Genomic DNA, 12,341 nt, shown 5'->3' on the forward strand with positions numbered 1-12,341 from the left:
TATTAATCTTATCTAATGTACAGGAACATCCAGTCATAAGAGCAAAGAACTGTAAAACTTAGGAGTAACTACCTCTACTAGTTAATTACTTGGCTACACTTCTGTCTGTTTTTTCAATCATAGTGTTAGTATAAGATTTCTAATAATTATTTACCGAATCTCACTTTTACAGTGACCTAGCAGCAAACCAGTTTCCACAGCTGGTACAAAATATTAAAACCAACAAATATTTAGACATACCATACAGAATGTATGGACATATGCTATCACCCACCACCTCACTTTGGTGCCCTCCTCGTTCACCTCCAGCAGCTCTGAGAACCGCAGGGTGTAAAGTGTCAGTCACCAGTCATGCGTCAGGTATTTCACCTGAGGGAGAGAGGGGGCCACTGCGTCACTGTGCGTCTCCCCAGGCAGGGACCACCCTAAACCCCTCATCGAGGCAGGCTGCAACCCCATCAACCTGAGGTCATGGCAAGGCAATATCCCCCATTCGGGATTTGTGGGAGAAGGTCCCCTGTGCTCCCGGACCATGGCAAGAAGACACAGCTTCCCTGTACATCACACCACCAGTGCTTCCCTGCAGTTTTTTAGTTAAGGCATGATCTCTCCCAGAGCAGCCTGGGGGAACCACGGGCAGAAGAGGTGAAGCCAGCCCTGGGCTTGGGGTTTGAGGACTGCTCACCGCTTCCCCAGCCACCCTCCCTGGGTGGCAAACTGCTGCAGCACGTCGAAGGCAGAGAGCAGGGCCCAGCTCTGCACCACCAGCGCTTTGCCGGGACACAGGCAGCCTGAGCAGAGCCTGGACCTCCCCGTCCACCTCACCGCAGACAGCCAGAGCACACCCAGACACCCAGGCATCCTCCACGTGGAGGCCACTTCCCACCCCGGCTGGCCAACGCGACGGGCTGCCTACCTTCTTCAAGGACGGCAGCAGTTTGATGCTGACGAAGCCCATCTTGTTCTTCTGGACATGTTTCAGGAGGAAAGCATCCTTGGCCAGGTTCTCGTCAGAGAGCTGGAATTCCACCTGGGACACAACCCTCCTGACCAGCTGCCGGTCAGGGACGGAGTAGCTGCAGTCCAAGAGATCAGCCCCCAGAACATCGCTCGCATCGCAGAAGCTCCCGGCAAAGCAGCAGGGACGCGGGTGTGACTTGGTGGCCTTTGGGATGTGCAGCACTGCCCGGTCCCAGCCACAGCGGTGCAGATGGCAGAGTGTTGAGGAGCGGGGCGGCTCAGCTGCGCTCTGAAATGAAACGGAGTTTTATGGTTTTAGAAGCGCGCTTGCCTTCACGCCCCCAGCATCGGTCCCTGCCACAAGTTACGCAGCAGATGGCCTTGCACAATCTTGCAGTCAGAGGTGCCTCACGAACAGAGTGCAATCTCTTTAATTAACAGGATACAGGCCAGGAGAGATCTTTGGCCTCCGGTTCACGGCAGTTGTCCCGACTCCCCAGGCCACACACTGTTCGCACAGCGGGAGTGAGAGGCCTGTGTCCTTGGTACCAGGGTGTCCTTGCTAGTGCCGAATCCTCCAAGCACGAGGAGGGGATGTACTAGCCCCATCCCTGGGGTCCCGTAGAGCGCAAACAGCCCCAGCGCCCCGACACCGGACGTTGGGCAGAATCCAGTGCTTTTCTGGGAGCACGCGGTGGTGGGTACCGTCTCCTCCTGGGTGTCACGCACCCAGGGAAAGCGCCGCCCCCTCCGAGGGGGATCCAGAGCTGCTGCTTTTCCCATCAGGAGACTAAAAGACCTGACAGCACTACTGGAGCAAGGGCTGGGGGAAAGTGTGCCACCGAGCGACACCGCGTGACCTTCCTTTGCGCCCTCGAGGTCCTTTTTCCTATTTCTGCCTCGCTCCGGTCAACGCAGCGAACAGAAGCACGGGCAACAGTCACAAACGCATTTGCCATCTGGCGCAAGGAGGCTGCGGCTGCAGCTTGGTCCCCGCTCGGCTCGGCTGCATCAACTTGCTCTTCTTCCCCCACCGGAAAAATACTGTTGAAAGCAAAGAGGATTTGCACCCGCAGACCCTGAGAGCCACCTGGAGGCCCCGGGGGCACCCCAGCCTCCCTTAACCCTTTCCCTCCCCAGGACGAGCTGGGGAGGCTCTCGGGGGTGAGGCGGAACATAGCGAGCCCCCGCATTCCTTCCGGGGAGACGCCAAAGAGTCCTTGGCAGCCAACGGCCAGAAGGGACCATGGCGCGGCCACCAGTGCAGCTCCCACTGCCTGGGCCCTGGGGACCCCCGGCGCCCCAGCTTTTCCAGCCATTCGTGCTCCCCAAAACTTTCTACACTCGAGGTAGGGACCGACCCCGACCCCAACCCCTGCAGCCCAGGGACGCTCTTGGGGGGCAAGAGTAGAGATGACTGCCGGCCATCGCTCCTGTCTCTCTCTCTTAGGCTCAGCCAACCTGTGCCGCCTGCCCGCGTGGGAGCAGCCCTTCCCTGCAGCCCAGGCACCCCAGGCCCCACCAGCAGGTATGGCACCCCAGTCTGCTCTGGCACCTTCGCCATCCCCATCACACCCGTTCCCCCGGCACTTTTCGCATGGGGGTTCAGCAAGCCCCGGTGAGCATCCCCCCAGGGCCGAGTCACCACCAGCGGGGCAGGCAACGGTGGGCGGGACGCGGACTACTCCCCTCTCCCCTTCCCCAGGGGGAGCAGCCCTTTGGTGGGGAAGCCAGGACAGACAGGTCCCTGCAGGACTCACCGACACGGCCCCACGCAGAAAGCAGCACAGAGCCCCTGCGACAACGACAGACCTTGGGGGCCGGGGGGGACGTGGGCACACACGACAGCAAGGGCTGCAAGGCCTTCGTCTTGAACACCACCAGCGTCCCCTCCAGCGGGGACGGGACTCGCTGCAAAGCCCTTCAAAGCCTCAAGACCGTCACGGCCTTCCTCGGGTCCCACTGACCTCAGCCCCGAAGAGCCCAGCTTTGCCTCGCTGACACAGCAAAATAACCCCAAATCACCCCAAGAATGGCGAGGGAGGGAGCTGCAGGCCAGGCAGGGACCCTCCTCCCCTTCTCTGGCTGCACCTTGGGCAGCCACAAGACTGGGAAGTGGCGGGGGGAGCGGAAATCAGAAGGAAAAAAACCCCAACCAACCCCCCAAAAAACCCCAAATCACTGCACCGGCCAGAAAGTGCCTGGAAACTTCATCCCTCTTTATTGCCCATTTCCCAAGCAAGCTCCACGACCTGGGAGCAACGCAGCCAATGGCATCTTTGAGAACCAGACTCACAACCTGCTGCAGCTGACCCTGCTTGAGCAGCCGAGGTGGGCTGGATGATCTCTAGAGGTCCCTTTCAGCATCCATTCTGTGCTGCTGTGACTCTGTCTCCGTCGTGGTTTAACCCCAGCCAGCAACTAAGCACCACGCAGCCGCTCACTCACTCCCCCGCCTCCAGTGGGATGGGGGAGAAAATCGGGAAAAAGAAGTAAAACTCCTGGGTTGAGATAAGAACGGTTTAATAGAACAGAAAAGGAGAAACTAATAATGATAATGATAACACTACTAAAATGACAACAGCAATAATAAAAGGATTGGAATGTACAAATGATGCGCAGGGCAATTGCTCACCACCCGCCCATCGACACCCAGCTAGTCCCCGAGCAGCGATTTCCCGCCCCCCACTCCCCAGTTCCTATAGTAGATGGGACGTCGCATGGTATGGAATACCCTGTTGGCCAGTTTGGGTCAGCTGCCCTGGCTGTGTCCTGTGCCTACTTCTTGTGCCCTGGCTGGGCAGGAGAAGCTGAAAAATCCTTGACTTTAGTCTAAACGCTACTTAGCAACAACTGCAAACATCAGTGTTATCAAGGTTCTTTGCAAACTGAACTCAAAACATAGCACTGTACCAGCTACTAGGAAGACAGTTAACTCTATCCCAGCTGAAACCAGGACACTTTTAACCACTTAACATTCCCTGAGAAATTCCCCAAGAGCTCAAGAAGAAAGAGCAGAAAGACAGGAGACAGGTGAAAGCCTAGAGCGCCAGCTAGACGGAATGAAAGACCCTCTTCCTTCTCTGAAGCTTCAGCAAGGCTTCCTTCACCTGCTTGTTCCTCCGACTGTAAATGACAGGCTTCAAACTGGGGCTGACGAGAGTGTAGAAAAGGGAAAGAACTGTCTCCCTCCCAGAGGACTTACCGCTCCCGGGCCCCGCGTACATGAAGATGGCGTTTCCATAAAAGACACCCACCACGGTCGGGTGAGAGCCACATGTGGACAAGGTTTCGTGCCATCCTGGCACAGAGCGGATGCGCAGATCGGTGGCTGGGATGTCCAGGGAGGAAATCAGGATTAAGGCTAAAGGGAAGAGGAAGAAGCACACACAAACAGCAAAGATCAGGACTTTATTGGCAGGAGCGGCAGTGCAGGCCAGCTTTAAGACAGCAAGAATTTCACAGGAGAAGTGGACAGCCTCGCAGGGGCCACAAAAAGGCAGGTGTAAAGCCAGAGAGGCTTGCAGTGTACCAAATACGAATGCCAAAGCCCACAAAACTGTGGCAAGGGTGAGGCGCAGCCTCCAGATCATGATGAGGGCACAGCAGAGGGGACGGCAGATTGCCACGTAGCGAACATGAGACATCACGGCCAGCAGCACGCACGCTGTAAGTGCAAAGATTAAATAAAGATGGATCTGTGCCCCACACCCAGCAACGGAGAGGGTTCTGCCTTGTCCAAGGAGGCTCCTTAGCATACGGGGACATTGCTGGAGGCGTAGCAGATGTCCGCGATGGAGAGGTGGCAGAGGAAGAAGTACCTGGGGCTGTGGAGGCAGTAGTCCAGGCAGATACGCAGAAAGACAAGTGTGTTTCCCATCCGAGTGGCAGAGCAGAGGGCAGAGAAAAGGCCAAAGAGGCAGCGCTGCAGGGCTGGGGTGCTGCAGAACCCCAGGAAGACGAATTCTGTGACAGTCTTTTCATTCTGCACGCTGTGCTGGAGGTGAGGCAGCACAAACTGCGACCACGGAGATCTGGAAGCGAAGGAGCAAGGAAAAGGAAAGAAAAAGGAGAGTTTTCCTAAGAATGTTGTGTCCTTTACTCTTTATGCTGCAGCTCCCTTCTCCCTGTTTTTCCCTCTGACTCCAGTGAAAGGTGCGTACTACCCTCCCCACGCTGAGCGACGTACATCTGAATTGCAAGCTCCAATCTCCCTGCAAACTTTGAGCAGTTTGACCAATCTCGCACAACTTTGCTGCCTAGCTTGCCCTTGAAGTCTTTCTTTTCCTGGGTTGGTTTTGGGTTTTTTTTGCAGGGGGTGGGGAGGGGCAGGGTGTGGTGTCGCTGTTGGAGAAGATAAGATGATGAAGATTGCAGGTGTCGATTAAGGTGAAACCAGAACAACTTCAAAGCAGCCGTTTTAAATTAAGTCCATATTAAAAGGAATGCACAGTTGACAGAATAATTCCAGTTTTACCATTAAACCAACCAGCATTTCCAAGCCACTGCTGTGTCCTCTTTACCTTGGTGAAATGCATTCCTATTGAATCCTGCAGTTGCTTGAGCCAACTCCCCTATCCCAGCAGGGAGGCTACTGCAGGTCCAGGAAGGTCAGGCAGAACATCACCTTGGTTCCTGCTGTGCAGCTGCTCGCCGTTACCAGTTTCGCAGGGTGCTGGTCAAGGTCCCTGGGCATCCCCTGGCACTTGTCTCCACGCAGCTCTCTGGTCTCCAAGATCTTCCGCCACTTCCAGGATACTTCCTCCAGCCAGGATCTTCACCTTTTCCTTCCTGGGTCCCCTCCTTCTCTTCAAGATCCCTTCTTCTTTCTGGGAACCCTTCTTTTTGCCACCACCTCTTCTTTCTGGAACCCCACGCCCCCAGTGTTCCCAATCTAAGTTGTCTATGGGAGCAGTACAATGCCTGATCAGCCTCCGAATTAAGGCTTCTCTCTCCTAGCTCGTCATTAACTGTAGGATTCGGGACATGCCACTTTTGCTTATTCCAGGTGTTACCCAAATTTACAACCAGCCCACGCTGGCTGCGTGTAGCGAGAAGCAGGCTTCTGCTTGACAGCTCAGAATCCAGTTTCAGACATTCACATGCACAGACCTTGCCACACACGTGCACCCAGTCACGTCTTGCCTGGTAACCTTCACAGTTTGAGCCAGTTTTTTGTCTACGGCCGGGCTTCAGAGGCAGGGCATGGCCACAGAAGCGCATTCCCCCCGTCAGTCTGTGAGGTGAGCAAGGGAGAGTCAATACTTGTCTGGTGAGCCTCATACCCAGACAAGCTGGGCGATCCCTCTCCTGCGACAGCCCTGGGAAAAGCCACAGCAGGGTGCTCCCTTGCCTCTGCCTAGGTCCCTGGGGTTCCCCTGCCTGCCATTGCTCCTTTGTCCTCCTCTGTGTTTGTGGAGATGAACCTTTAACCACACAACCTAACACCTACAACATCGGGAAAAAGAGAGGCTGCAGAGGGTCCAGCGGGGAAGGTCGCCGATGTCAAATGCTCTTTGTGAGAGGCAGCACACCCAGCTCACCTCCTCGCTCCTGAGCTGCTCTATCGGAAGCACTGCGTGCAGGACGCTCTGTTCAACAGGCTGTGTCTGTATCTGACTGCCTTGTCCTCGCTACAGCACCGTGTGCTGGGGGAATGCCACGGAGAGCAAGGAGGACGCTCTTTCCCCAGGAGCAACGGAGGGTGCTCAGCTGAGTGCTGCTGCAGGGGCCACAGTGGGGCAGGCAGGCAGGGAGGGGAAGGCAGGAACGAGGGAGCTGGGAGTCACCGGCCAGTCTGGGAGATGCCCCCCGAGAGGCTCGAGAACCCTGGAAGCACAGGACGAGCTTAGAGGAGGTTCAACGTGAGGCCCTGTGGTTAACCATCCCCTCCAGATCTGGATCTTCTCTGGTTCCCAAGTTACCGTGCAGTTTAACAGCCTGCTGCAGAGATCCTGACTGGGAGATCACTGTACCTCCAGGAGTTGGGGATCCACCTAACAGTTCACCGGAGCGGGTGCAGGTCTGTGCTGCACCGTACGTACGGCGTGGCCTTCAGGCTGTGTCCCTACACATGGCCCTTGGCCGCAGGATAAACGGAGCTGGTTGACTGTGACAGAGGAGCCTCCAGGCAGCTCCTGCTTGGTACCAGCGATTACGCCACCTGCGCGGCCCTGCCGTTATCTAAAGCGCAGCAAGAAGTCCGCGCGTGAACATCCTTTACGCATAGAGTTGTTTTCTTCTAAGAAAAGTTGTATAACACCGTGAATGGCCAAAAGGAGGAACTTCTCCACAGGCAGGATCTGTACAGTGTGCCAAGGGAAAATCCATCTGGGGTCTGCCCAATGCTGCATGAACGCAGGGTCCCCAGCATCTGAAGGGACCTAAGATTTACTTGCTACCGAGATGCCTCTTCTTGCTGCCTGTATGCCTTCTTCCTGGCTACGTTGCCTCCCAAGATCTTGCCCACCCCCAGCCTACTGGGGAGGGGGGGAATGTTAGAGAGACAGCCTTGATGCTGTGCCAGCACTGCTCAGCCATGGCCAAAACACTGCTGTGTTATCAACAGCTTTCTAGCTACCAGTACAGAGCACAGCACTACGAGGGCTGCTATGGGGTAAAAGAACTCCAACTCAGCCAGACCCAATACAGAAGGAAAGTGGAGGAACAACAGAGGGGGCAGCCCAGGGACACAGAGCCCCCCCCAGGTCTCATCTGGCCGCTCCTGTGACCATACGGTGTACTCAAAATCAAATACCTGAAGTGCTCCCTTAGATGCAGTGTACAGCCAGGGGACAAGAAGGTGGCAGTTCTGCATTTTGCAGCTCCCAGGCTGATGGCAGAGCCAAAGCAAAAAAACCAAAACCAAAACCAAACCAACCAAGAGAGGTAAAACTGAAGCGCAGGGAGCAAATGCTTCTCTTTCACCTTAGGCCAACTGCTCGGACGCTCTCTATGCTGCCCTGCCACAGAGGGCATCCCTCTCGTACCAGTAAGAGACAGAAGAGTGAATTAAAGCCAGGACCCCAAACCAGACCAAAAACCCGGTCGTGATGAAGAAGAAAGTGGAGAATGCATCAAATATAACAGAAAATTATTTTGGACATTCCCAGTTTACATTTGGAAAAAAGAGGAAAAAAAAAAAAGCGGAGGAATTAGGTATTAAAAGAAGAGCACTGAATGATAAAGCAGTAGCAGTCCCTCTACCACTACAAACCCACACCCCCACACGCACACGTACGCACACAGACTTAACACCACCAAACTCCCATTGACTGTGACGTTCGCCTCAGCTTGCTGGTCTAGAGACACTGAATGCCTGAAGCACACCAAGGATAACTGAAAACATCTGCATGGCTTTAATGGGAATCCTCCAACTGAAACAAAGCGCTTTCTCCCTCTGTCTGCGTTGGCACATCCCCGAGTCACGCTCTCGCTCCTCTCCTTCCAAGTCAAGATTCCTAAACGTGAAAAGCGGGAGTGGGGAAAGGCAAAGGGAAGAGAAAAAGAGGGAGAGCATCATCAGTGGAAGACCTGCCAGCTGCTGCTGATTCAGCCCTGTTTGGGGGACCACCCCAGCAGAGAGGAGCTGGTTTGCATGCCACGGTCCTCACTGCCTGTTCCCAGGGACAGGCTGTTTGCTCAGCCTTGCCGGCCAAAGCGTGGGAAAAGCGTAGGCGTGCACCGTCGCTTGCAGAGGAGCACGGACACGTTCGTGTGCAATCCTTTACCTTTTTCCTCCCTGGATTCAAAGGGTTTCTGTCTTCAAAGTGAGAGCCTTCCATACAGTCGTTGGTGACATTTCATCCAGGATAATAATCTCAGAAGGATCAGTCCTGCAATAAATATTTTACACAGCAATCCGTGATTATGGGAACTGATGCCACCAAGGGCATTAGCATCAGCAAGAGGAACAGCGGAGCCCTGAGAATCAAAGCTGCGCATAAGCATGGGAGGTTTTGCTGGATGAGGAGTTTTGGGAGGCAAGCTGGGGAGCTGCAGAGCAACAGCTCTGTGCAAAGGCTCTTGCTGGGGTTTAGCCCTGGTCCGGGTTCCTAAGCCACTGCTGGTACAGATCACGCCTGCAACTCCTCATGTGTAAGTATGAGGAACTCCAGCTACCGTAAAGGCGCTGATGATGCAAGGTTTGGGGGTCAAACGCGAGTGCTGCAGCCACTCTGCTTGGGGTCAGAGCCCTGCGATCACCTCCTGCAGCCCTGCCCCCGAATTTGATTTTCCCACCAAGCTGCCTGCTGGTTTCTGTGGGATGCCCCACAAAGAGGCAAGTGGAGAAAACTCTGCCAAACCCCTTCAAGCTAATCTTGCCGGGGGTCCTGGCGCTTGGTGGGGCTTTACCTGTCACTGCCTTGCTTTGGGATATCCATGTCACTGGTCTTCCCCACGTTCAGCTGAACTGAACTTGCAGCAGCAGCAGCTTCCATCGCCCTCCTGGACTCCTGAGGTAAAAAAGGGACAAATCACGTTCTCTGTCTTTGGTCAAAGTGGAGATAAGCTGAATGCCCAGCACAAACTTAGCAGTCTGCCCTCCCCTTCTGCCCCTTGGCAGCTATAGGTATTAGTGCAGCAGGGTAGAAACCGTTCACTCCAAAGGTTTTGGGGCAGGGGGACTGGGTGTTCAAAACACGATTATGAGCAAATCTTGCCAGCAGCAGCAGCAGCACCTTCTAATAATAATCATCGTAATGATAATGACCTTTGTGAAAAACGACTCGTTTTAAAAATTACACCTGTATTCAAGCGTTCAGCTCACTGCTACTTGAGGAAACAAAGGTTACAACGTGGGATCCAGGCTATTGGGATCTATTTCGATTGAGTGCTGATCTTCCCCCAACGTTTCCAGACAAGCTGTAAGAGAAACAGGCAACCTCACAGCCCGACGGAGATGTCCAGCCCCGAGGACCCAGCAAGCCTTACCTCTTCTTCTTCTCTGGCTTCATTTCTGGCATCGTCCAACTTCTTCTTCCTTTCTGGCATAAGGTCATCCAGAAAGCTGAGCTCGCGCTTTGAGAAGCAGAAATCCATCGCTTTCCGGACAAAGACGAGAGCCAAAACCTTCACGAATAAGAGGGAAGATGCGGTGAGCTCAGAGACGATGCCACCTCTCACTCCAACGCTGCAAACACCCCGCTGCTGAGCGGCGGCAGCTCTTACCATCATGGGAAAGATGATGGCGGCACGGGACACCTTGATGGTCCAGAGCAGGACGAGGCAGGTCAGCTGGATCACCGTGAACAAATGCACCTTTTGCAAGGGCACGTGCCGCAGGTAGATGAAATCCGGCTGGTGTTTCGCTGGCATCCAAAACAGCTTCAAGCGATCAAAGAACTGCAAAATAAAAGGGAAAGGTTGCCGCCTTGGGACTGCGGCAAGTTTCTGGCCCTCTCGAGACGTGGAGGCGGTTTGCAGCATCTCGCTTGCCGTCAGAAATCCTGGATCCCACCGCGTTCCTCCTGGGAGCAGCACCCATTTTCCCTTCGCTCCATCTATCAACCGGCTTGCCCCTGAGAGCTGCCCACCAAACGGCAACTATTCCGTGCCATTCCATTATTAGCATTTCTCGGCCCACTGAATCCCCCAGCGAGGATTTCCACCAGTGGCAGAAACTGCCTTCCCTTTGCACTGAATTCCCCCGCTTTCACGTAACCAAACACTGACCTGCCCTAAACCCTGAAACAGAGAGCGCTGAACTTGCCTGGTCCTCCCAGCCCTATATACCTCCTGTGCCTCCACCAATCTTTTTCTTACACAAAAGAGTTTCATTGCTTGCTCTGCAAGAAGTTTTTCCCATGCCACTGCTTTTTTCCCTGCTGCTACGGAGACAAAATACCAGGGAAACGACATGCTGCACGCTGTAAAAGAGTCCGTACCTGAATTCCTCTGAGCGACGACACACCCATGTAGAGAAAGACGCCATAAAGCACAGGCATTGGTATAAACTGGGGGGGAAAAGAGAAAAAAAAAAAAGAATGCAATCGTTTCTTTCTCCATATTGCATTTTCAGTATTACCACCCTCTTCCACAGGCACTGCCTAAAATTGCTGGAAGCCTTCCAGCTTCCATTCAGGCTTACAGATGGGTCAGGTTTTAACCATTAAAGATTTTGTGCGCACGAGTGAGCTAAGGCTCTGCTTTAGGCTGAACTTTGGACTTACCTCTCCTCAGAATACTCCTATTTTCCAGAAAGGTTGGAGGAAAATAGGCGATTTCACCCGTGCTACCCTATGCCGCATTCTGTGGCGGTAGAAAAACACTTCTGCCTAATCTTGGGGCAACAGGCAAAGGCCACAGGCCTCCTTTTAGCCTAGAGACGAGATTACTTTGTGGGAGGAACGTGCAAGGAAGCCCACGGGGATGACCTCAGTGTGTTTAGCTCCTGGGAACAGCTGCTCCGGGGCATTTGGGGAGCAAATTGCAGCCCGTAAAGGGCTGCCTGTTTGAAAGAGAGCAGACATGCTGGTCTGAATATGCTCAGCTGTAACCCATAAACATGGGCGGGCCTGAAAGACACCCGAAAATTCAAGCAGTTGCGTTGCTCGCTTGCCTCGAGCACACCAAACGGGGGCCCGAAGGGCTGCAAAGCCTAACCGAGGCTGGTTCCCACCGTGGGTCAAGCCCCAAGGGTTGGGATCACCCCCTCCTCCTCCGCTCCACAACTAACTACTCAGGCCTGCAGAGAGGTGACTGTTTTTCTGTAACCTCCAACAAGCTCGCGGTTGTCGGGTGGTTTGCATTTTCCTCTCACCTTTAACACGGAAGTGAAGAAGACGGAGCAGCCCATGAGCCCAAAGATCAGCAAGCCAGTGACTCTCTGCTCTCGTATCCCCAGAAACTTGGGTTGTTCTCCTGGAGCTGAGCAGTCAGACTCTACTTTGAGGCTATTCACGTGGGTGATGGACAGGACGGTCGCAGCCACAAACCAGGGCAGCCCCATCACCGAGCACACCCCCAGCATCACGGCCACCACGAAAAGGTCCAGGTGGTACCCGCATCCTTTCTGCAGGCAGGAAAACAAGAAACAGAGCATCCCATAGCACAAGAGCAAGGATAACGTCGCAAGTCAGACTCAAACCCTGCTCGAGCACAGGTCAACTTCTTCAGAATTTAAAACAAGAAATGGAAACAAGTAAGGGTGTACGCAGGCTTTGCACAAGCACCTGGCATGAAAATCTGGCAGGAGTTCAGACACAAGGGATATGGGGAGCTTGTGCGATACATACTTCTCCAAAAAAACCCCACCCACAACCCAAAACCACCAAACCGTTTTTTTCACTCACAAAGAAAATTCTACCACTTGCGAGGAAGGTGTGACTCTGAGTTATCCCTGGCAGCGCATCAAAACAATGCATTCCCCGCACCTGCTG

At 54.2% G+C, this 12,341-nt stretch overlaps 1 protein-coding gene across 1 annotated transcript in view; it reads right to left on the reverse strand.

The window, feature by feature from the left end:
• Positions 1-342: 342 nt before the first annotated feature.
• Positions 343-12,341, reverse strand: part of LOC142044844 (electroneutral sodium bicarbonate exchanger 1-like) — a 28,721-nt gene continuing 16,722 nt past the window's right edge. Inside the window, exons 18-25 of the mRNA XM_075057763.1 lie at positions 11,723-11,974; positions 10,848-10,916; positions 10,132-10,287; positions 9,981-10,032; positions 4,166-4,324; positions 1,821-2,155; positions 917-1,249; positions 343-369 (exon numbers count right to left, since the gene is read on the reverse strand). Of these exons, the coding sequence (XP_074913864.1) occupies positions 343-369; positions 917-1,249; positions 1,821-2,155; positions 4,166-4,324; positions 9,981-10,032; positions 10,132-10,287; positions 10,848-10,916; positions 11,723-11,974 (1,383 nt within the window). The remainder of the gene's footprint in view (positions 370-916; positions 1,250-1,820; positions 2,156-4,165; positions 4,325-9,980; positions 10,033-10,131; positions 10,288-10,847; positions 10,917-11,722; positions 11,975-12,341) is intronic.

Source organism: Buteo buteo, chromosome 26 (genome assembly GCF_964188355.1).
Source record: "Buteo buteo chromosome 26, bButBut1.hap1.1, whole genome shotgun sequence".
Taxonomy (NCBI): domain Eukaryota; kingdom Metazoa; phylum Chordata; class Aves; order Accipitriformes; family Accipitridae; genus Buteo; species Buteo buteo.